General features: G+C 32.1%; 2 protein-coding genes across 2 annotated transcripts; both read left to right on the top strand.

The window, feature by feature from the left end:
• Window positions 1–13,446: 13,446 nt before the first annotated feature.
• On the top strand, window positions 13,447–14,432 carry LOC100500494 (uncharacterized). The gene is made up of 3 exons (NM_001364530.1): window positions 13,447–13,579; window positions 13,792–13,876; window positions 13,997–14,432. The coding sequence occupies exons 1-3, from the start codon at window positions 13,531–13,533 to the stop codon at window positions 14,082–14,084; spliced, it is 222 nt and encodes a 73-aa protein (NP_001351459.1). The 5' UTR covers window positions 13,447–13,530; the 3' UTR covers window positions 14,085–14,432.
• A 5,629-nt stretch (window positions 14,433–20,061) lies between these two features.
• Window positions 20,062–23,663, top strand: ICL (isocitrate lyase 2). The gene is made up of 3 exons (NM_001375843.1): window positions 20,062–20,410; window positions 21,318–22,920; window positions 23,224–23,663. Exons 1-3 carry the CDS (start codon window positions 20,381–20,383, stop codon window positions 23,316–23,318), a joined length of 1,728 nt encoding a protein of 575 aa, NP_001362772.1. The 5' UTR covers window positions 20,062–20,380; the 3' UTR covers window positions 23,319–23,663.
• The last annotated feature ends 2,489 nt before the right edge of the window (window positions 23,664–26,152 follow it).

The following is a 26,152-nucleotide window of genomic DNA, read 5'->3' as shown; positions in this document are numbered from 1 at the left end:
TGTAGCACGAGCTTTGTTTTTTCAGTCTAATGTTACTATCTCATTCTAGGGTGATTGTGTTACCACTGCATGTTTTCTTATCAACAGAACCCCTTCACCATTACTGCAACACTGCTCACCCTACAATATTTTGTTCAAAAAGGAACCTGACTATCATGCCTTAAGAAGTTTTGGTTGTTTGGCATTTGCTTCCACTCTTCCATCATCAAGGAACAAGTTTTCTCCTCGAGCAGTGCCTGCCATTTTTGTTGGCTATCCCCAAGGTTATAAAGGATACAAATTGTATAGCCTAGACACTAAGAAATTTTTTGTGTCTAGAGATGTTGTCTTTCATGAATCCATTTTTCCTTTTCAAACCATTTCAAAGCCTCAAGTCATTCTGGATCCTTTACTTGATTTGGTTATTCCCATTCCCATAACTAATACCTTACCTAACCCTGACCAGACTAGTAGCCAATCACCACAACCAACTAATCGCTTTAACCATTACCCAACTGATTCATCTTCAATCCCTGGCTCAGATCATCCTCACACTTTGCCCTCTGTCACCTTAAGAAGGAGTACACGCCACTCTAAGCATCCCTTATACTTGTCTGATTATGTAATATCACAATCTCGGGCTGTATATCCCATCCAACATCATTGTTCCCTATAGCCTCTAAGCCCTCCTTACAGAACTTTCATTAATCACATCTCCTCTGTCTATGAACCTCAGTTCTATCATCAAGTTGTTCCTTATCCTGAATGGCGTCGAGCAATGCATGAGGAAATCCAAGCTCTTGAAGCAAATTCCACTTGGACACTTGTTCCATTACCACCTGGTAAGCATTGTATAGGATGTCGATGAATGTATAAAGTGTTGGATCGAGTGGCCTCAGAATAATTAAGAAGGGGGGGGGGTTGAATTAATTATTCCTAAAACTTTACCAATTAAAAATTACTCTTTTAAGGCTTTTACTTTTGTTGTTAAGAGAATATGGAGTAGAAGAGAAACTTAACAGAAAGTAAAAGCGAAAATTAAATGCACAGCGGAAAGTAAAAGAGTAGGGAAGAAGGAAACAAACACACAAGAGTTTTTATACTGGTTCGGCAACAACCCGTGCCTACCTCCAGTCCCCAAGCGACCTGCGGTCTTTGAGATTTCTTTCAACCTTGTAAAAATCCTTTTACAAGCAAAGATCCACAAGGGATGTACCCTCCCTTGTTCTCTTTGAAACCCTAGTGGATGTACCCTCCACTAGAACTGATCCAGAAGAGATGTACCCTCTCTTGTTCTCAGTCAAACCCAAGTAGATGTACCCTCTACTTGTACCACAAAGGATGTACCCTCCAATGTGTTAAGACAAAGATCTCAAGCTGTTACACCTTTGATACTTTGTGAATGGGGATACAAAAGAATTCTCAGGCGGTTAAACCTTTGAATGCTTTGTATTAGGGAATGGGAAGAATCAAAAGAATTCTCAGACTGTGTCGTTTTGAATTCTTTGACAAGGGAGAAGGGAGACACAAAAGAATTCAGGCAGTTAGTCCCTTGTTCTTTTGGAAAAGAGAGAAGAGAGACACAAAAAGAATTCAGGCGGTTAGTCCTTGGCGAATTCTTTTTGGCAAAGGGAGAAGAGAATGAAAAGATGAATAGCACAAGTTTTCAAGGTTTAGAAAACCAGAAAACTTCAGAAAGCTTTTGGAACAAAAGAAGAAGAAGAAGTTTAAAGAGATTCAAGGCTTGTAAAGGATTGTAAGAGATTGATTAAAGATGCAAAACAAAGCCTTGCTTTTATAGACTCTTCATGTCTGGTCAAGAAGGCCATTCAGAAGAGTTATAACTTTTAGAAAAACTTAAAACCCATTTGAAAGAGTCAAAACCTTTTTGAAGAGTTACATCTTTAGATTTTTCAGAAACAAACAATGGTAATCGATTACCAAATAAGTGTAATCGATTACACAGAGCTTTTGAGTGAAACAATGTGACTCTTCACATTTAAATATGAATTTCAACGTTCAAGGACACTGGTAATCGATTACCAAAACATTGTAATCGATTACAGCCTTTTGAAAATATTTGGAACGTTGTAAATTCAGTTTGAAAACTTTTTCAAACTCATTTTGCTAGTGGTAATCGATTACAACAATATGGTAATCGATTACCAGAGAGTAAAAACTTTTTGGTAAAAGTTTTGTCAAAAACTCATGTGCTATTCAAAGTTTTGAAATTTTTTTTAATACTTATCTTGATTGAGTCCTTTCTTTATTCTTGAATCTTGAGTCTTGAATCTTGATCTTGATTCTTGAGATCTTGAATCTTGATTCTTGATTGTAGGCTTTCTTCTTGAGTCTTGAATTCTTCTTGATTCTTGAACTCTTGACTTGTTCTTGATTCACTTGAGATGTTCTTTGATTTACTTGAGTTGTTCTTTGATCTTTTGAGCTTTTTATTCATCACCTTTGTCATAATCTTTTGTTGTAATCATTGTTATCATCAAAACATCTTTGAATCATTGTTGATTCATCATGAAGCTTTGCTTCCACAATCTCCCCTTTTTTTATGATGACAACTTCTGAAATCAAGAAACACACACACACTTTTTCCTAGTCGATCACTCTTATAAATGCTCCCCCTTTGTTTTTGAATTTATGCTTCTCTTAAAATTAAATTGTTTACTCATGTGAGTTCTTGATTTATCCTTATTTCTCTCCCCTTTGGCATCAACAAAAAGCCAAAGTGTGTATCAAACTAAAAGTATGCAAATATATCTTAAACATTCATACAACATTCATAAAAATATTAACCACAACATGAAGTAACAATCATAAACAGATTAACTTATAAAATCCACATAGTCAGATAACATACTTGTTCAACCAAACCATGCAAATAAGGAAATAATAAATTGTTCAAATACCATAGTAATATAGAGATTTATTTTGATAAGTCACTAACATTTATTAGTCCTAATTCTCTTCTTATGTTATAGAAGGTATCTTTACTTAGTGGTTTTGTAAAGATGTCTGCAAGTTGATTTTTAGTATCTACAAATTCTAAAACAACATCACCTTTTAAAACATGATCTCTAATAAAATGATGCCTAATTTCTATATGCTTGGTTCTAGAATGAAGAACTGGATTCTTAGATATGTTTATGGCACTTGTGTTGTCACATTTTATGGGAATGTGATCTAATACTATTCCATAGTCAGATAGTTGTTGTTTCATCCACAAAATTTGTGCACAACAACTACCAGCAGAAATATATTATGCTTCTGCTGTGGATAAAGCTACACTATTTTGTTTCTTGCTATTCCAAGAAACAAGTGCAGACCCTATGAATTGACATGTACCACTAGTACTCTTCCTATCTGTTTTTGATCCAGCAAAGTCTGAATCTGAGTATCCTACTAGGTTACATAAAGAATTCTTAGGATACCATAATCCTAAACTAACTGTTCTTAATAGATATCTTATGATTCTTTTTACTGCCAATAAATGTGAAAACTTTGGATTTGATTGAAATCTGGCACACATGCATACACTAAACATAATATCTGGCCTACTTGCAGATAAGTAAAGTAGAGATCCAATCATACCTCTGTATTGCTTCGGATCAACAGGTTGTCCAGATTCATCTTTATCAAGATAACAACTTGTATTCATAGGAGTAGCCAAGTGTTTTGAGTTTTCCATTCCAAATCTCTTAATGAGTTCTTTGCAATACTTTGCTTGATTAACGAAGATCCCATCATTTGTTTGTTTGATTTGTAATCCAAGAAAGTAATTTAACTCACCCATCATGGACATCTCAAACTCACTTTGCATATCAATAGAAAACTCCTTGCACAAAGATTCATTAGTAGATCCAAAAATTATATCATCAACATAAATTTGCACTAACAAGATATCATTATCCTTCTTTTTTATGAATAAGGTAGTATCTACTTTTCCTCTAGTAAAATTCTTTTCTAATAGGAATTTACTTAATCTTTCATACCAAGCCCTAGGTGCTTGTTTTAGGCCATAAAGTGCCTTCTTTAATCTATAGACATGGTCTAGTTTTTGTGAATCTTCAAACCCAGGAGGTTGTTCCGCATATACCTTCTCCTGAATCAGACCATTTAAGAAAGCACTTTTGACATCCATTTGATATAGTTTAAAATTCATAATAGATGCATATGCTAATAACATCCTAATTGCTTCTAATCTAGCTATAGGTGCAAAAGTTTCTTCATAGTCTATACCTTCTTCTTGGTTATATCCTTTTGCTACAAGTCTAGCTTTATTCCTAATTACTATACCATTTTCATCCAATTTATTTCTAAATACCCATTTAGTTCCTATAATTGGATAATCTGAAGGTTTTTCTACTAATTCCCATACATCATTTCTTTCAAATTGATTTAATTCTTCTTGCATAGCTACTATCCAATGGTCATCTATAATAGCTTCTTTAAAGTTTTTAGGTTCTATTAATGAAACAAATGCCATATTATTGCATAAATCTTTAAGAGAATGTCTAGTTGTTACCCCTTTTGAGATATCACCGATGATGTTATCAAGAGGATGATTTCTCGAAGTTTTCCATTCTTTAGGAAGATTATCATTTTCTTGTGCTGTGTCATCTTGATCATCCTTGTCTTCATCATCTCTCTTTCTTTTCAGATTTCTTTCTTCATTTTGAGTATCTTCCAAAGTATCTGTAATATCATCAACAAACTCCTTTCTCGGGGAAGTAATGTTAGTTTCATCAAAAGTAACATGTATTAATTCCACAATTGTCATAGTTCTTTTGTTGTATATTCTAAATGCTTTACTATGTAAGGAATACCCAAGGAAGATACCCTCATCTGCCTTGGCATCAAACTTTCCTAGACTTTCTTTACCATTGTTTAGAACAAAACATTTACATCCAAAAACATGCAAATGTGCAATATTTGGTTTTCTATTGTTAAAAAGTTCATATGGGGTTTTCTTAAGAATAGGTCTAATTAAGGCTCTGTTCATAATATAACATGCGGTGTTAACCGCTTCTGCCCAAAAGTATTTTGGAAGAGGTGTGTCATTTAAAAGAGTTCTAGCAATTTCTTCTAGGGCTCTATTTTTCCTTTCTACTACTCCATTTTGTTGAGGTGTCCTGGGTGCAGAAAAATTGTGTTCTATACCATACTCATCACAAAACATTTCAAAATCATTGTTTTCAAATTCACCTCCATGATTACTTCTGATGGAGATGATTTTGAGATTCTTTTTGTTTTGAATAACTTTGGAAAGTCTTCTAAATGCATGAAATGCATCATTCTTATGAGTAAGAAATAAAGTCCAAGTATATCTAGAATAATCATCAACAATTACTAATGCATAGTAACTTCCACCAAAACTCATGACCCTAGATGGTCCAAACAAATCCATGTGTAATAATTGCAATGGTTGAGTGGTAGAAACAATATTTTTAGATTTAAAGGATACTTTTGTTTGTTTACCTTTTTGGCATGCATCACATAACTTATCTTTTTCAAATTTTAATCTAGGCAATCCAATAACTAGATCTTTTGAAATTAACTTATTTAGATGATCCATGTTAATATGAGCAATTCTCTTATGCCATAACCATGGATCACAGTCTTTACTTAAAAAGCATCTATCATTTATAGATTTTTGTTTTAGATCAATCATGTAGACATTATTTTCTCTAAAACCTATATGTTCAATATCTTTGTCATGCTCATGCTTAATAACACATTTTTCAGAATCAAAAGATACTTTATATCCTTTATCACATAATTGACTAACACTTAATAAACTATGTTTCAAACCTTCTACAAGCAACACATTTTTAATAGGAGTAGAAGAACTCATACCTATTTTACCTACTCCAATAATTTTGCCCTTGTTATTGTCGCCGTATGTAACATGTCCACTTTTCTTGGGGGAAATAGTTGTGAATTAGGATACATCACCCGTCATGTGCTTAGAACATCCACTGTCTATGTACCATTTCTTCCTTATAGAATCTTCTTTTTTATTCTCATCAGATTTTGTCATGAGACACAAATTGACTTGGTCTTCATTATGATCTTGGAATAACCTGTTCCTGAAAATACTTTTGAAAGACAAAGAATCTAAAGAGGCCATTAATCTTGAAGTTGTTAGAATTTCTACAAGAAACCTGCTCTGATACCACTTGTTGGATCGAGTGGCCTCAGAATAATTAAGAAGGGGGGGTTGAATTAATTATTCCTAAAACTTTACCAATTAAAAATTACTCTTTTAAGGCTTCTACTTTTGTTGTTAAGAGAATATGGAGTAGAAGAGAAACTTAACAGAAAGTAAAAGCGAAAATTAAATGCACAGCGGAAAGTAAAAGAGTAGGGAAGAAGGAAACAAACACACAAGAGTTTTTATACTGGTTCGGCAATAACCCATGCCTACCTCCAGTCCCCAAGCGACTTGCGGTCCTTGAGATTTCTTTCAACCTTGTAAAAATCCTTTTACAAGCAAAGATCCACAAGGGATGTACCCTCCCTTGTTCTCTTTGAAACCCTAGTGGATGTACCCTCCACTAGAACTGATCCAGAAGAGATGTACCCTCTCTTGTTCTCAGTCAAACTCAAGTAGATGTACCCTCTACTTGTACCACAAAGGATGTACCCTCCAATGTGTTAAGACAAAGATCTCAGGCTGTTACACCTTTGATACTTTGTGAATGGGGATACAAAAGAATTCTCAGGCGGTTAAACCTTTGAACGCTTTTGTATTAGGGAATGGGAAGAATCAAAAGAATTCTCAGACTGTGTCGTTTTGAATTCTTTGACAAGGGAGAAGGGAGACACAAAAGAATTCAGGCGGTTAGTCCCTTGTTCTTTTTGAAAAGAGAGAAGAGAGAAACAAAAAGAATTCAGGCGGTTAGTCCTTGGCGAATTCTTTTTGGCAAAGGGAGAAGAGAATGAAAAGATGAATAGCACAAGTTTTCAAGGTTTAGAAAACCAGAAAACTTCAGAAAGCTTTTGGTACAAAAGAAGAAGAAGAAGTTTAAAGAGATTCAAGGCTTGTAAAGGATTGTAAGAGATTGATTAAAAATGCAAAACAAAGCCTTGCTTTTATAGACTCTTCATGTCTGGTCAAGAAGGCCATTCAGAAGAGTTATAACTTTTAGAAAAACTTAAAACCCATTTGAAAGAGTCAAAACCCTTTTGAAGAGTTACATCTTTAGATTTTTCAGAAACAAACACTGGTAATCGATTACTAAATAAGTGTAATCGATTACACAAAGCTTTTGAGTGAAACAATGTGACTCTTCACATTTAAATTTGAATTTCAATGTTCAAGGACACTGGTAATCGATTACCAAAACATTGTAATTGATTACAGCCTTTTGAAAATATTTGGAACGTTGTAAATTCAGTTTGAAAACTTTTTCAAACTCATTTTGCTAGTGGTAATCGATTACAACAATATGGTAATCGATTACCAGAGAGTAAAAACTCTTTGGTAAAGGTTTTGTCAAAAACTCATGTGCTATTCAAAGTTTTGAAAAATTTTTTAATACTTATCTTGATTGAGTCCTTTCTTTCTTCTTGAATCTTGAGTCTTGAATCTTGATCTTGATTCTTGAGATCTTGAATCTTGAATCTTGATTCTTGATTGTAGGCTTTCTTCTTGAGTCTTGAATTCTTCTTGATTCTTGAACTCTTGACTTGTTCTTGATTCACTTGAGATGTTCTTTGATTCACTTGAGTTGTTCTTTGATCTTTTGAGCTTTTTGTTCATCACCTTTGTCATCATCTTTTGTTGTCATCATTGTTATCATCAAAACACCTTTGAATCATTGTTGATTCATCATGAAGCTTTGCTTCCACATAAAGTTAAATACAAAATGGATGGCTCTGTAGATAGATACAAAGCACGTTTGGTTGCCAAAGGTTATACACAACAAGCTGGGATCGATTTCTCTGATACATTCTCTCCAGTAGCCAAACTTACCACTGTGAGAGTTCTGCTTTGTGTTGCTGCTGCTAGAAACTGGTGCCTTCTACAATTGGATGTTAACAATGCTTTTTTGAATGGCGATTTGTTTGAAGAAGTTTATATGGAACTTCCCAAGGGATACAAGTCATCCAATCCTTCATTGGTATGCAAATTGAACAAATCATTATATGGCCTAAAACAAGCCTCTAGACAATGGTTCTGTAAGTTCTCCACTACTCTTCTTAGTCATGGATTCCATCAATCCAAACATGATTACTCCCTTTTTACCATTGGCTCAGGCAATTCCTTAGTCATTTTACTAGTATATGTAGATGACATCATCCTGCCAGGGCCCAATATTGCCTCCGTACAAGCTGTTCAGACCAAATTACAGTCTTTGTTTCAATTGAAGATCCTTGGCCCTTTGAAATATTTTCTTGGCTTAGAAATAGCCAAATCCAGTAAAGGTATCTCACTATCCCAACGAAAGTATGCTCTATCTCTTTTGGAAGATACAGTTTTCTTGGCCTGCAAACCTTCCAATTTACCAATGGATCCGAATCTGAAAGTCAATCTTCATGATGGAGACTTACTCCCTGATCCATCAATGTACAAAAGATTAATTGGTAGATTGTTTTATTTGACAATCTCACGGCCTGATATCACCTTTGATGTGAATCGCTTAAGTCAGTTTATGAAAGCACCTAGAGTTCCTCACCTACATGCTGTTCATCATCTTCTGCAGTATATCAAATCTGCTCCTGGACAAGGTTTGTTTTTCCCTGCTCAGAACTCTCTCAACCTCACTGCCTTTGCGGATGCTGATTGGGCCAGTTGTGTTGATACTAGAAGATCCACTTCTGGCTTTTGTGTCTTTTTGGGAAACAACCTTCTTTCTTGGCGTTCTAAGAAACAACCCACTGTTTCAAAATCATCCACTGAAGTTGAATATCGTGTCTTGTCTTCTGTTACTAGTGAAATTGTTTGGTTACGCAGGTTACTTCTTCACTTTGAAGTTGATGTGCCCTCTGTGATGTTATTTTGTGATAATAAATCTACTATAAGTCTTGCTTCAAATCTTGCTCATCATGAACGATCTAAGCACATTGACATTGATCATCATTTCATTAGAGAATATGTTCAGTCCAAAGTTGTCAAGCTTGTCCATGTCAAAAGCCAACACCAGGTTGTAGATGTTTTTACAAAAGCACTTTCAAGCCCGATTTTTGGTAAATTCATTGCCAAGTTGAGAATGATTAACATCTATTCGCCAACTTGAGGGGGGGGGGGGGGGGTATCTCGATTAAGCGACGATTGAAGTTAGTTACTAGGAGTTATTAGAAGTTAGGTGAATAGTTACTTAGTTATGTTACTATAAGTTATTGAAGTTAGTTACTAGGAGTTACTAGAAGTTGGTTATTCTCTATATTTGTATAAATAAATCACTTTTGTAATACGTTGATGAATGAATTCAAAAACTATCATTCATTTCTTTCATTCTTGATAACCCTTCGTTGTTATTGTATTGCAAGGCCCTTATGACTCCTGTGATACTAATCGTTTTGTAAGAAAGTAAATAATGGATTATGCCTGTGGCTTCAATTTTTTTTTAAGAAGTCATACATGAGACATATAATCAATCATATGCCTATTAATTTTTTTAAAAAAGTTTTCCAACAAAAAAATGATATTTTTTAAGAATTGGGGATACAATAAAAATTTCAAAAATACTTGATTTTAGTTTGTTTTTCTTTTATTACATTACCAATCACTTTAGTTCAAACATTTCATTTCTTTTTTACTTTTTTTTATTAAACCAAAGAATCTAAATTTTCACTCTTGGTTAACTCTCTTTCCTTTTTTTCACACTTTTTTTTTTTTTCATTTAAGTCTGCCAAACAATGTAAGATTTAAGTGACACTTTTCTGGCAACCATATTACAATAGGTTAGTTTTTATATACTATTTAATTAAATCTTAATTAGTTTCTTCTAGATGATCGAGACTCGATAGTATATATAGTTTATAGGATCCAAGAAATGATTTTTTTGTTCTAACAAAATAAAATATGATTTTAGTGGGGCAATTGATTGTAACTTGTGGCAACTTTAGCAGTCTAACACTGTCATGGCGTTCTTATCCCTTTTGAAAGATGACTCGGCCCTCTTTGGCGTTATGCATTGCCATCTATTTTTGCATTAAAAAACAAAGCATGTTTTTGTTTGATTGTAATTGTGCATCATTGAAGGTAGTAAACTATGCCGATTAGAAAATGGGTGAAGGATTCTTTTGAGGTAAACGCAAAGTCCTTTCAAATCATACCAAAGCTTCTACCCTTTTTCAACATTCAACAAAATCAGTTCCGTGCTGAACTTGGACCATAAAATTGATCTTAGCGTCATCAAAATTTGAATCGCACTTTCAGGGATTTAACATTAAGAGTGCTGTCTAGGTTGATTCAAATAAGACTAATTTTTTAATTGTAATGGGAACAATTTCTCCAAAATTCCGATGAAATTAACACGATTTGTCCTTCTTTTTTTCCCCCGAAGAATAATTATTCAATCGAATTCTTTAACAATAAATAAACACAGAAAAATATATCCTCTAATGAAATTACTAATAAACCCTCAAATTAATAAGATCTTAGATAATAATAATAATAATAATAGTGTATTAGTCAATTTTTGTTCGGCCAAACGGGAGAGAATTATCACAGTCCAGGTCTTATTTGAGATTCTAGATGATTGATTAGTCCAGGTCTAGAAGATTGATTAGTATATTACTTTCCCTTTAGGGGTGAATTATGAATTATACTTTTACATTAGTGTGTTTTACGAGGTCTTTTGTTTACTTTATTTTGGCATTTCTCAGTTCTCACTTATTCGAGAAGCAGATAGGATGGATAAGTGGAAAACCTACCAGCTACCACCATCCCAACAACTACTTCGCATGACAATTTTGCTCGAAATTTCAAAGGAATAAAGTACACTTAATCCTTTAACCCAAAGCAAAAATAAGACTTTATCGAATTTATTAGAATTTAACTCCGGCACAGTTTAAAGAAAAAAAATGAAAAATTATAGTAATAATTAATTTTGTTATATTTGTGCTGATTTTATTACAATATTTACAATTATAGTTTTTCAATCAATAATCATAATTTCATATTTTATTTTTAAAGTATGTGTTTGCTGAAAAGTTATATCTATTAGAATTGTAATTTGATACATTTTTAAAATATAAATGTAATTAAACCTTTTCTAAATGTAGCTTTTGTTCTCACATGGTTATTATCAATTACTTTTTCATTGTAAAAACTTGAATAAACTTTGTAATTCTTTTTTATTATCCAAACATGTAAAATGATATATATATATATAAAAGATTTACTAACATACACTTTTTAATATGAATGTATTAACAAGTTACATTATAATTCATGTATTTTAAACCAATCCATATTTATAGTTTGTTAATATACTCAAAATAATGAATGTAACTTAACATATCCCAAAATATTTATTAAGATACACAATTTTTTTTTTAATATGAGTGGATTAGTAATAGAATGGCAAAATGGGATGGTCTCATCTATTTTAGCCCACCCTGCCACTGACCCAAATTTGACAGGTTGAATATGCTGCTCCATCCCACCTAAAGGTGGATTGACAAGCCGGTAGGCTAGTCTGTCATTAAAAAAAAAATAAAAACTCTTAAAAAATAATTGATAAAACAAAGTATTTAAAATAATAATCTTAAATTCTAAATCACAACACAAAATCATAAACTCTAAAATTAGTTTTAAAATTTTAAACAATATAAAGTAATTAAACATAAACCAAACTAAAAGACACTTCTTATCTTTTTTTCTTATTGTTTTAGTAGTTTCATATATTAGTATAATTATTATTTATAAAAAAAAATAATTAATATCACAGGTGGGCAGGCCAACCTGTCTGGTCCCGTCATGACTCAATGGACTGACGGGTTAAGTAGGGTAGGCCACACGACATGTTAGTGGACAAAATTTTCATCCTATCTTTTTAAATTGATAGCAAACTAGCGGACTGACTGGTCCACCTGACTCAGTCTATTTTGTCATTCCTAATTAACAAGTTACATCATTGATGTATTTTAAGGCAATTTTTAATTATAGCTTGCTAACACATTCATGCTATAAAAAGTATGTATAGTTAACAAATTTATATAAGAAATAATAACAATTCATTTTAATAATGCAAAAAATTATTGAAAAAATGAGTGGTGAATATACTAAATTAAAATAAAAAATATTGCTGTGGTAACTGAGAAGAATGAAGTGCCGAGTCCAAATATATTAATGAAACTTTGTTTCAAAGGTAAGGGTGAATTGAAATCGAAATATTGGAGTCCCTTTTTTTAAATGAAAAATATTGGAGTCCTAGGAGATCAGTTTAATTTATTCCAGTTTTTATTACCTTGATGTTTTAAACTAGAAAAAAATGTTGGGACGTTCTCGGAGATGATGGAATAGAAAATCTATGGAGAGGAGAAGTGATGGTATATGTGGGAAGTCTTGTATCATAATCTTAAATAGATTATGACAATGATTTAAGATTATGAAACAAGATAAATAAATCTTGTACAATGCTCAACAGCATATATAAATAAATTAGAATGGACAAACAACGTTTCTTACCCTTTTTTCTCAAGGAAAAAAATTCCAGCTGGTTACTTTGCGAAATGTGTTTGATTCTGCCACAATTAAAAGATGCGAGATTAACTGTTCCAAATCAACCAATAATTATCTTCGATAGAGATGTGTAAAATATGTTATTTTCTCATCATAACATATTCTTAAAGTGAAACAGAAAGTAACATAAAATTTCAATACAAAGCTCTAAATTTAATTTCAACAATGTATGTCCCCTATATTGCATTATTACCACCCCCACCAGTCAGTTACTCTTGATGTTGTTCTTCCCATCATTTAATGAGATTACTTATTGTTCTTTTTTCTTTTTTATTTATATAGTTTTGGTTTTATTAACCGGTCCTTAAGGTAGTAATAATAATCAGGAAATGGTGTATATATATATATATATATATATATATATATATATATATATATATATATATATATATTATAAATCATTATAGAATTAATTAGTAAATTGCATTAATATTATTAAATGATACTTTTTGACAAAAAAAATCACACTTTAAAATCCATAACCATTGTTACATTAACATTTCGGTACTTGATTTTGTTTTCTTAGCTATTCGTGTGCATCTAACACCGACAAGTTTGTCATGTACAAAAATCCACGCCAACTAACACGTACGAGCCAACCACCAAGCAAGCACGCTATGTGTTCAACTACCTCTCTTCCCACTCTCTCTTTCGTTTTCACTCCCCATTCTTCTTCAATTGTAATAATACCCTTCCACTCTCCTAGCCCTAGGAATTAACTTGCTCCTATTAATACCTCTCACTCATTTCCTTACTCTACACACACACACACACTCTTTTATTTGCATCTTCAATATACAAGACTGAAACTTTCAAAGCTCTTTTGAGAACTTGTTATTGCAATGACTGACATAGATCGCTCCTCTGATAATGTTTCTTCTGATTCTATTGGTACCCTTTTAAAATCCATTTGTCTTCAATAATCAATTATGATATCAAGATAAGTATATCTTGAGATTAGCTCTTGATGGGTCTATAATATAACATGCACCTACAAACTTGAGAGTACACAATGATGATCGATCTCTATGCAGTTTTATTTCAATGATTGGCTCACTCGTTGTTTTCCACATAAACATACAGAATTGATTTGTGTTTTGTAGAGAAATCAAGCCAAGTTTCTGATGTTGAATTTTCTGAAGCTGAGGAAATCCTTATTGCCATGGTGTATAATCTGGTTGGAGAAAGGTGAGTATGCTTTCTTTTGTTTTACCACTTTTCACTTTCTTCCCAAACTCTCTCTCTCCTTTTCTTTTTAACCATTTGAAGATAAATTTTATGAAATAATAAATATTATGTTCTCCCTAGGTGGTCTTTGATTGCTGGAAGAATTCCTGGAAGAACTGCAGAAGAAATAGAGAAATATTGGACTTCAAGATTTTCGACTAGCCAATGAAGTGGCAGAAATTAAACGAAGCAAGACAATTTTGGGTGCCTGCAACTCATTATACAGTGACTTAATTTGCGGGATATGAAATGGAAGTTGATCCTATTATATATGGGTACTTATATTTGCATTTTAGGGTAACCAAAAAGGGGCATGCCATTCTAAAAGCCCTTATGTATAATGCTACTTAATTTATCTTTGTAATGTTCCCAAGTGTTTTAAGGCAATCTATGATTCAGATCTGTTGATGTACGTCAAGGGCAGTATGTACTTAATGCAGACCACCTGCATGTGCATGTGTATTTCTGGTTCATTTAGCTTCTTGCTAATGGTTCTACAATTGTCATGTGGCTACAACTTGCTTGGCCTTGGCCTATAGCATTGAATTTGCAAGCGGAACTTTTCTTGCATGCATACCATTAAGTGTATTCAGGTTCACTTGACGGTTGAAAAGTGAATAAGAAATGAAAAGATTGTGAATAATCTTTTCCATTAATTAAAAAGTTAATAAACTAACCATTAACATTTTTAATATATATGTGTGATGGTGGAATAAAAGGCTACACTTGTCCATTACACGAAATATCATAACAAGATCAGAAGCTTACTATTGGGATAGACTACTACTCATAAAATGACATAGAGGTATTTTTCATCCTTGCTTTAAAATTAAGTTATAATGAGCTTTTCACCTTTATCATTTCTACCACCACCTCATTTGTGTTTACTTGAGAAGAATTAAAACCCACGGCCTGGTTTCTATGTATGTCTATATTGACCATATTAAGCTCATCTAAATAAGTTTTGAAAACTCGAACTCATTCCTCTTATTTGTCATCCTTAAATGTGATAAAAAAAATAGTTTTACCTAAAACATGGTAGCTGTCAGTGTATGCACCTAGCCACAATTAGCTAGGCAATTAGCATTTTTGTCAAATATACTGCATGAAACAATATTACTGGAGATCATATATAAGTCAACTATTGATGGATTCTATGTTACATTTGCAAAAAAGATACACAATAGTTTATCTCTTTAGTCTATATATAATACCTCTTCTAAGTAGATGGAATTTTATTAATTATTACCTTTGCAAATGCCTTGATTTTTTTTAGAGGAAATACTACAATAGATATTGTTGTAGTTGTATAGTTTTTATTTTCTTTTTTATCTAGATGATGGTAATGACTATGAATCACCTTGTAGGATAACTTCATTGAATACTTATATATGTGGGTTTCACCTTCCACGTGTCCACAGATATCTAACATTAGAATATTGAAAAGACTAAACGAGTTGTTAGCTTATTGGACTCTGAAAATGTAATAAGTAGTCTAGAATATTTGAATTTCACATAGTGCATGCATGTTAAGAACATATTTCTATATGTATATCATGTAGCATTAAAATGTTTATTAAATACTGAATTGATAAAATTAGAAAAGAAAACAATTCTTTTTAATAAAACAAAAATAATCACACATTTTTTAGAATAAAAACCCAAATGTTTATTAAATACTCAATGCTAATATTTTTTTTGGGTATGAAATCAAGTAAATGAAATGAATTTAACTAATTTAAATTTTTTTAATAAGTGTGAAATTAAGTATTTTTCTTATATTTGAGTCCAAAGAAAATTTAACAATGCTAAATTATATTGCCCTAACTAATCAATTGTCTTGCCAAACAAAATGCTTTGAGTTCATTGTATAAGCACATATATGAAGAAAAGCAAAAACGTTTGACTGAATTACTTTCTGAACTCAGATTTATAAATGTTTTGCTTATGTGGGAGTTGGAAGTACCTTAAGTTAAGACCATTATGAGGCCTGTGACAGATTCAAACACTATCTACTCTATACTACTTCTGCTGCAATATAACACAGCAAGTGCCGGCAGCCCATGAGCAACATGATGAGACAATATATATAGTTTTTGGGAACACATGCAGGTTCAGTGGCAAAAACTTATTCACTGGTTTTTGCATGAACTCCTAGTTATTGGAATGGTTCAAACGATTTAATTAAGGGATTATCTAAACCATATTATAATTGTAATTAATATACCTCTTTTTGGAAAGAAAGAAGGGACGGGCGTATATATATTTTTAAAATAAAAAAATTATTTAATATTTTAAAATAAAAAATTAACATATTAAATTTATCTTTAATTTTTATTATTCTATTTTTATTTCAAAAAATTATTAAATTAAATAATATTTAATAATAATTAAAAATTATTATCTCTGTCCTAAAGCTGACAATGGAGTAGGATGGACACAAAGTAGTAACCCGCAGCTACTCACCATGTTGGATGAAAATTTGTGCTATCCTTATCTCATACTTGCATGGATATCTATTAAACAAATATTCATAAATTTTATAAATATATTTGGTATTCACAAGTATTTATAGATATTTGTTAAAAATAAAAAAATTTAAAATGTAATTTTATACTAAAAAATATTTGATGCCTTTCCGTTTCTGAAACAAATTTTAAAATAATTTTTAGTTTATATGTTAATTATTGATTTTGAGTCTTTGACATTTAAATAATTTCATATTGCAAGTAGATATAGGCATCTTGTTATTGGCCTATGACTCGTTAATAAGTAGTTAAAAATATTCATTTACTTAACTTATGATTTCAAATATCTATTGAGCTACCTAAATCTGATTCGTACCGAACTTTTCTTACAAGAAATTTGTAGCAAGTTTTACCCAAAAATACATACCAATATGGTTGATGTTTTTTCCTCCAACACTAAACTCCCCACGCATACACCTAAATAAATGAACATGGGCCATTGAATAAGTTTTGGTTCGAAGGAGGGCCAAAGGCCCAAATGAGCAGCCATTGAATCTGTTCAATAGAATTGCACCCTATTATTTTCCCTATTATGCCTTTATGCATATATGTGTGGAATACTGGCTCAATATGATGGGACCATTTTAATATTAGAAAATAAGTTATTTAGTAATAGTGTAATCAGTTTTATATAATAATTTGTTAAAAATAATTAGTTATACTAATAATAATTGATTGATAATATAAAATTATCATCCAACAACAAATTATTATATGATAAACTTGTTAACTTTTAAAATAATCACTTTAAAAATTATATCAACAATAATTATTTAATAATGTAAAGAAATATTTACATAGTCAATAAGCTTTGCAAATAATTATGTAAAATAAGTTTTTACATCGTCAGTATATTACTATTAAGCTTTTTTAATATTGTAGAAAAAATATTTATAAAAAATAAAATACTAAATTGGAAAAGTTTTAAGTTAACCATATATATATGTCTGACCTATGACGTGTACACTTGCACTGTTGCACGGCACCAATCTATTTTATCTTATAAGGCGCCACATGCATAATCACCATCCCCTTAAAAAAGAGACATAAAAATTATTTGTTTTTTTAGGACATTAATAATTATTCGTTTTTTGTATATATAAAAAAACAGTATCATGAATCATTCATCCCAAACATATCAGTGAAGAATAAAATAGCAGGGATGGTATCCTAGGTAGATTTAGGAAGCGGTACAGTTAAAACAATAGGAATGTTAGGGGGAAAATAAGCAAGTAGTGAATAAAAATATGTTGTCACTTATGGCATTAGGATAATAGGAAAAGACATATATCTTTCACTTTCAGAGGAATAAGAGTCGTAGTTCAAACTCACAAGAAACCTTAGAAACAAATTACCATCTCGAAATGATAAAAACCTCATCCGGTTGTACATCATCTCCCTATCATCAATATTTAGGACCACCCAATTATAATCTCCATTCTCTTCTCACTTGATTTGTTTAGTGAGTAAGCATATTATCATCATATGTTGCTTGCCCCGAGAAGAAAAAGCATAACTGATCAAATTTATCATCCACTAGTTCCATTCAACAGTTTTAGTCCCATACTTTTTTGTCACTTTTACATTCAGCAAACTAAAGTCCAAAATCAAGACTCTTAGGAACGATTTCACTGACTTAAATAGATTCCGGCCAATCCAATTAAGAAGTTCAGTGGACATCATGCAACCCCTACCAGCTCCATCCTCTCTTTTGTTCTGTTATATTTGTCCACATTCAACTTCTTGCGGTAACTAAAGTTTTAGATGAGAAGAATCATATTTCATCTAACCAAATTACCAATAGCACGATTCTTAAGTATTGGACAAAACAAATATACAATACGTAGACGTATAAGTAACTAAATACTATAACAGCTGGTAAAAGAAATAAGTTAAAATTTGAGTATGACTTAACTTAACCTCAAGCTATCTAACAAGTCACAATGATAGAGTTGTCCTTCAGTTACATATATTATTTTGACTATATCATTATACTATTCTTACGTCTAGGATTAGATATCTGAAACATAAAATTTGTTAAACCAAACTCTAATACCATCTTAACATTTAGATTTGAATAAACTCAAAAAACTAATTCATGAAATGGATATTGTCCTCTTTACCTATTATACACATTATTTTGATCATATCATTAGTTAGTTTTTAGTTTTCAACATTCCACATCTCTGTTTTTTCCCCATTAAATAAAGTCTTGTTTTAATCTGTCAAAGATACATATGACGTTAATTTGGTCCAAGTTTGACATTGATTTAACCTTTTAATCATAAAAGTGAAATTTAGTTTTTCAATCAAAGGTTCGATCTGTTAACAATATTCTTGTTGTTAGTATTCTGAAGGTTGATTTTGATATCATTTTCTACAAATAATAATTAATTTAATATTTTTTATAATATATCGAATTGATGCATGCCGTTGATATTTTCAGAAAAGTAAAATGGATATTTATGCACACAAGTAACTAATGGGCTTGCACCCTCCCTCACTGTGATTTTTATACAAAATTATATCATTCATTTTATTATAGATTAAACATAAAGTCATTGACATTTGTTCTTCTCGGTTACATATCAATGTGATTTATTAAATTGCGTGAAACCAAAAGAAAAATGAATTTTATTTTTATTTACTGCTACAGGGTACAGCAAGGCTTGAATATAAACATTAAGAACAGAGCTACAACTAGTTGGTTACTAACCAGTCTTATCTTGTTCCACCTTGTAACGATAATCTCACAAAACTGCATCCAGTAGTTTAATTTCTTGTTGATTTTCATCACGGTACTGTGACTGAAGCAATTGCGTAGAAGCCAACACCAGGTTGAAGTTGCACGAAATCTATGTCCTTTATTGTCTATAGTTTTTTTTAAAGTCAACCCCAGGTGTTGACCAGACCAGAGCATTTTTTTTTTGTTGAGGATCAGAGCATACATGTTACAGAGGTCTCTTGTATCAAAACACTGAGGTGTTACCAGTATTAATGACGCTGATTAAAAAATATTCATTACATTTTATTATATGTGTTGAATTAATTCAAAAAATATATCAAATTTCCTTGCAGTCATTTTTTGACATATTTACTTTAGTCAATGGTTTGATATATATATATATATATTGGATGTATTAATATTGATCTATCCTATATGATGTGATCAACGGGGTCTAGCTACTCAATTGGTTTAGGTGTGAGTGTTGTAAACCTTCTGAAATTTAGTTACACTGTTTTAACATGAGGTTTCCACTTTCCAATGTACCAAAAGGAATGAGAAAAATATATTCACGTTTTGTTTAACTCAACAAATTCAAAACACACTAAATGATATATAGTTTTTTTTGTTGGGGTCACCCTAAATCATATACAGTTAACGTAATACTTTAAAGAAACATATTTTTTGAAAATCAAAGAAAGGCAATTGGCTTCTTTGACTTTGACATGTATTTTTGAAATGCACGTATAGGAAAAAGGTAAAAAAAATTGAGAGATTGAGATACTTATATAAGATATGACAATTTGTATGAATTTTTCGGTGTTCCAAGATAATGTGAATGCATTTCAAAACAGAATCAGTACCTTTTGCAGCATTTTGATTGACATCATGCTAAATGAAAGATGACAAAAAGGAAGGTTAGCAAAGTGCCACCACCATACGTGCCTGCAAATGCAGCTTTCAAGTGCCATGTTTCCCAATTTTCCCGAGGAAAACAACTACAGACATTAAATGGGATCAGATAAAACTTCTTGGTTTTTGTTTGTTTCTCTTATTCACAGTGACATCTAATTTACCATTTTTACAAGGGCATGATCTAGATGAGTGTGACCCCGTAGTTATATAAAGTGAGAAGCTTGAAGGAGCTTCTCAAACTTGTTCAAGTTATAACATTTATAGAAAGAAAAAAAAGAAGAAGAAAGAGTTCTGACCATGGCTGCATCATTATTTATGCCTTCATCCGTAAGCATAATAATACCCTTGATTTTTGCTTTGCTTTCTTCACAGTTTATTGGATTTCCTTATTTCTTGAATTTCCCTTGTGTGCAACAGCTGGTTTAATGCAAATTAATTGAATTATTCTTTGAGTGTTAATGTCAAATTCATCATAATTGTTGTTCATATAAAAGACTTGTTTTGACCTTGAATTTTGGAAAAAAAAATTATATGATTCATGTGTTGTTTGTTGAATGACTTATTGGGGTTTTTACTTTTATTTTCTCTTTTTGTTATATATGTATGAACCTTGTGCAAACCAGCATCCTAAATTGCCAGCAATCTTATTAGGCTGAAAAAGGATTTGTGTCATGTTATGCAATGGTTTTTCACTAATTTGTGGAATTAGCTAGCTCGAATCTACGAAGCACTCAGATTTCATCATTGTTTTCTTTTAGTTGCTCCCTAGCCAGAGATGGAAAAATGATTGAAGTTCAACCCCCTTTTTTTTCAAGGAGAATGTGGCAGTTCTGTCTAATTGATAATATTGGTAGTTATTGGATTACTATTATACGAATATCAGTGCTTGAAGAATACAAAATTATTGTACTACACAATGCAAACCTCTTTTGTTTGGGTTTTTTGTATCATACTTTTTGTTTTCCACTTTTGTCTAGCAATTGCAGAATATAAATTGTACATATAGCTTGTTTGATTTTTGAAGAAAAATATTGCTGAGTTCTGATTTTGCAATCATGGACAAGAAGAAGAAAAGTGTTAAGATTGATTGATTTCCCATTCTGTGACTTTGTGACTTCAAGAGACTAAACTGGTCCTAAAAACTATACCCATAAAAACATATCATGTATGCTATGTATATGGAATGGCTGAGATCATGGTTTAGTGAATGGTAATGCAAATTATGTATGAACAGATAGTGGACGAAGAAGCGAGGTTTGAAGCCGAAGTGGCGGAGGTGCAAGCATGGTGGAACTCTGAGAGGTTCAGGCTAACAAAAAGACCATACACAGCAAGAGATGTGGTGTCCCTCCGAGGCAACCTCAGACAAACCTATGCCTCGAACGAGATGGCGAAAAAGCTCTGGTGCCTTCTGAAGAACCACCAAGCCAACGGCACAGCCTCAAGGACTTTTGGTGCACTTGATCCTGTTCAGGTCACTCAAATGGCCAAGCACTTGGACACAATCTATGTCTCAGGGTGGCAGTGCTCAGCCACACACACCACGAGCAACGAGCCGGGCCCTGACCTTGCTGATTACCCTTATGATACTGTCCCAAACAAGGTTGAGCACCTCTTCTTTGCTCAGCAGTACCATGACAGGAAGCAAAGAGAGGAGAGGATGAGAATGAGCAGGGAAGAGAGGGCAAGGACCCCTTATGTTGATTACTTGAGGCCAATCATAGCTGATGGCGACACTGGTTTTGGTGGTACCACAGCAACTGTCAAGCTTTGCAAGCTATTTGTGGAGAGAGGTGCTGCCGGAATCCACATTGAGGACCAGTCTTCAGTGACCAAAAAGTGTGGCCACATGGCTGGAAAAGTGCTTGTTGCCATCAGTGAACACATCAATAGGCTTGTGGCTGCAAGACTTCAGTTTGATGTCATGGGGGTGGAAACTGTTTTGGTGGCAAGAACAGATGCAGAAGCTGCTAATTTGATTCAATCAAACATTGACACAAGGGACCATCAATTTATCTTGGGAGTGACCAACCCCAACCTTAAAGGGAAGAGTTTAGCAACTCTTATGCAACAAGGCATGGCTGCTGGGAAGAGTGGAGCTGAGCTTCAGGCTTTGGAGGATGAGTGGCTCTCAAAGGCACAGTTGAAGACTCTCTCAGAAGCAGTTGTGGAGGCAATTGAGAGGCAGAACATTGGAGAGGAAGAGAAGAGAAGGAAGCTGAATGAGTGGATGCACCATTCAAGCTATGAAAGGTGTCTTTCCAATGAGGAGGGTAGGGAGATAGCTGAAAAGTTAGGAGTAAGGAACCTCTTTTGGGATTGGGACTTGCCTAGGACTAGAGAAGGGTTCTACAGGTTCAAAGGGTCAGTGATTGCATCAGTTGTTAGAGGTTGGGCTTTTGCTCCACATGCTGATGTGATATGGATGGAAACTGCAAGCCCAAATGTGATTGAGTGCACACAGTTTTCTGAGGGGGTTAGGTCAAAGCACCCTCAGATGATGCTGGGGTACAACCTCTCTCCATCTTTCAACTGGGATGCTTCTGGCATGAGTGATGAACAAATGAGGGACTTCATTCCAAAGATTGCAAAGTTGGGGTATGTGTGGCAGTTCATCACAGTGGGAGGGCTGCATTCTAATGCACTCATTACTTCAACATTTGCAAGGGATTTTGCCAATAGGGGAATGCTAGCTTATGTGGAGAGGATTCAGAGAGAGGAGAGGAACAATGGGGTTGACACACTTGCTCACCAGAAATGGGCTGGTGCTAACTACTATGATAGGTATCTCAAGACTGTCCAGGGAGGTGTGGCTTCAACTGCTGCAATGGGAAAAGGCAAGTCATATATTGTCACACACTTGGTCACTAACATTATACCATGCTTTAATTTCTTGAGATTGAAAGTTTTGATAATTGTTATTTGAATTTAATTAGAATGGATTGTTAGTTTAAGGATTTTTTTATTATGTCATTCAATCATGGATTGTTATGTTTGGTAAAATCGTTGACTTTTTGTAACAATTGTTTTGAAAATCATATCTAGAATGATTTTTAATTAATTGACAGAGTAAAAAACTTTGTACTAACAGAATGTCAAAATTAAACCTCTTTTTTTTTTCTTTCAATGTTGTTTTGTAGGAGTAACTGAAGAGCAGTTTAAAGAATCATGGACTAGGCCAGGAGCTGTAGAAATTGATAGAGGCAGTATTGTGGTTGCTAAGGCCAGAATGTGAAAGTGCTACTTTTGCAGAACTATACTGCCGAGAGTGGAACTTGGGGAAAATTCACCAATTTCTGTGTTGGATTGGAATTTGGAATAAATGTCCTCAATAATTGAAGTATTAAACGGGCCATTGAATCATTCTGCTATTTTTGCCTTCATAATTTCTTATATTTCTTACTTGTTCAGACTCTTGGCCATGTGGGCAAGGAGAACAAGGAAAACTTGTTTTTCTGTGTTTTGTAATTTGTTTTACTCCTACTGTTAAACATATTTTACTTATAGTGTATATTTGGACATGCAATTGTGGACAAGGAGCACAAAGAAATCTGGTTTTACTGTTTTGTAATTTGGTTTACTCCTTCCCTTAAATATATTTTACTTGGTGCTTATTCGACACACGTTTATAACACAGAAAACCACATCAGATTTGTAGAAAACCCGAAAGTTACAACTAATAACTTTTATGTATGTTTGGGTGTGGGCCGTGTCTGTTCAAAATCAATTCCTTTACAGATTTTAACCCAGAAGAGTGTTTGGATGATCGATAATTTTGGTTAAAATTACTTTTAAAGTCATATAATTTATGTTTGAATATTTTTATTATAAAAGCTTAGATATGTTTTAGGTTTATGATAAATAATCAATTTCTTTTCAGATTTTAACCCACAAGTTTAAGTGTGTGTTTGGATGATGGATAATTTTAGTTAAAATTACTTTTAAAATCATATTATTTATATTTGAATATTTTTATTATAAAAGCTTAGATATGTTTTACGTTTATGATAAATAATTGATTTTTGTTTCAGATTCCTAATAAAAAAATTTGTCGAATTAAATCATGATATATCAAAATTTTTGTTTTGAATTTTAATCATCAATTAAACAATGATGTGATACAATTTGAATCACTTATAAAATAATCACGGTTAGGAACAAAACATATTTTAGTCTATTATAAAATTAAGTTAGGAGTAAAACTTAATATAAAATTATAGATTTTACACAAAAATTATTTATAATTATCTCATCTCAAGATCAATTTTAAACTCAGAATTAATTTTAAACTTTTTTCTAATGTAAAATTAAACATGTCAAAATTAATTCTTCAATGTAAAACCAAAAAAAAAAACAAATAATTATTTCTCTCTTTCGCATCTAATATGCATCAATACATCACTACCAACGCAAGTCAACTCCCCCGAGACCTCTAAATAAGTTTTCATACTCGTCAAAGATCAAAATTCATCAGTAAATAACCTTATTATACTATTCTCGTTTTATGTGGAAAAAATTGAATAACAAATATTGATTGATACATGTGACGCTACTTAATGAAAGGAAATTTATGTTTTGACGCACCATTTTTAATGTAAAGGTAGTTTCCGCAGTTTTTGTTTCCTTTATTTTAAAAAAGAATATAATTGTTTATGTAGATTTCCTTAACAAATAACATTTTATTTTCTTGATAGATACTTTTTTTTGGGTACCCATGACTCTTGATAGATACTTAAATTACATAACTCTAGATGAAAAATTAGGCATATTCTCCGACTCATGTAAATTTGAAGATTTTAATTTTGATACAGTCATTTATGTAAATTTTTTTATATTTTTTTTCTAGATGAAAGATTAAGGGTGTCCTCTAACCCCACTGAATCAGAGATTATTTCTGCTTTCAGTGTGTGCAAGTGGTCCAAGAGGGGGTTTTGCATACGATAGAAATCAAATTATTCTTACGAGTTCTTTCGTTAAACAAATTATTCTTACTTATGTGAATACAATGGAGTCTTACACCAGCTAGTTAAGATACTCGTGCAATACACGATATAAAATTTTTTTAATATTAAATCTAATTATTTAATAAAATTATATGTTATGGAAAAATGATTAAATACTATCGAATAAAAGTGATTAAAAATCAATTATGTATATAAGGTATAAAAGAACTATTGTCAACATTAAACTATGGAACAAATATAATATTAAAAAAGATGATAATAAGTCATAAATTATTGAAATGGTAATATGAATTTATATAGTACACCTTGATATCCATGAAACTAGTAAACTCAAACTCTCTCTCCATTGAGATTAACTGAAATGCATAAAAAAGATGATAATTTACTTTTTGTGTCCTAAACCTGCAAAGGCATCAATTTGAAAATGTTTTATTTATATTTTTTTTTACACCAATCATGTAATCATTATGATATTTGTAAAAATAATCACAAAAACTAAAATTTTAAGATACCTAGGAACAACAAAGAAACTTCACTTGCACATGTCACAAAAATGTTTATTCTCAACTTGTGAAATCCTTTTTAGTGCATTTCAAGTACGATTCATAAAACCAATTATTTTGTCTCGACTAATATGATATTTGCTAGCACCGAAGCATAATAGATATGTTCACAAAATTTTGATTAATAATTTTTTAAAAAAAGATGAATATTGTTCAAATATATATGAATTTAACTTGCAAACCTAAGTTGATTGATATAAATTCGATATGAACATGTGATCAGTCTGTAGCATGTCATCTAACAAAGAAATAGTTGAAAGCTTAGTCATTTGAGTAACAACTTGAGTTAGTTGTGTTGGATTTGCATTCATCTAGAGGAATTAAAAAATTATTTATGAGTAGCTTTGTTCCAAAATAAGCATTCGAAATCCCCATAGTTCCTTTACATACAATTAATTAAAAATTGTTATTGCAATTCGTTATTGTATAAAAAACTGGAAATATAAAATTTTAAATTTGTGTTACCCATGAATTGGTTCAATTTGCTTAGTTGTAGTATGACAATGAAAGGATTGGTTGAATCCTCCTTATGTAAATGTTGT

This window comes from Glycine max, chromosome 12, assembly GCF_000004515.6.
Source record: "Glycine max cultivar Williams 82 chromosome 12, Glycine_max_v4.0, whole genome shotgun sequence".
Classification (NCBI taxonomy): Eukaryota; Viridiplantae; Streptophyta; class Magnoliopsida; order Fabales; family Fabaceae; genus Glycine; species Glycine max.
Note: the sequence above shows the minus strand (reverse complement) of the source record. Positions and strands in the feature narration are given on the sequence as shown.

Coding starts and splice junctions, on each gene's coding strand:
- LOC100500494 (NM_001364530.1), top strand. CDS start 13,531: ATGACTGACATAGATCGCTCCTCTGATAATGTTTCTTCTGATTCTATT. Junction 13,580..13,791: donor TGTTTCTTCTGATTCTATTG/GTACCCTTTTAA, acceptor TGTGTTTTGTAG/AGAAATCAAGCCAAGTTTCT. Junction 13,877..13,996: donor TATAATCTGGTTGGAGAAAG/GTGAGTATGCTT, acceptor TGTTCTCCCTAG/GTGGTCTTTGATTGCTGGAA.
- ICL (NM_001375843.1), top strand. CDS start 20,381: ATGGCTGCATCATTATTTATGCCTTCATCC. Junction 20,411..21,317: donor CATTATTTATGCCTTCATCC/GTAAGCATAATA, acceptor ATGTATGAACAG/ATAGTGGACGAAGAAGCGAG. Junction 22,921..23,223: donor AACTGCTGCAATGGGAAAAG/GCAAGTCATATA, acceptor GTTGTTTTGTAG/GAGTAACTGAAGAGCAGTTT.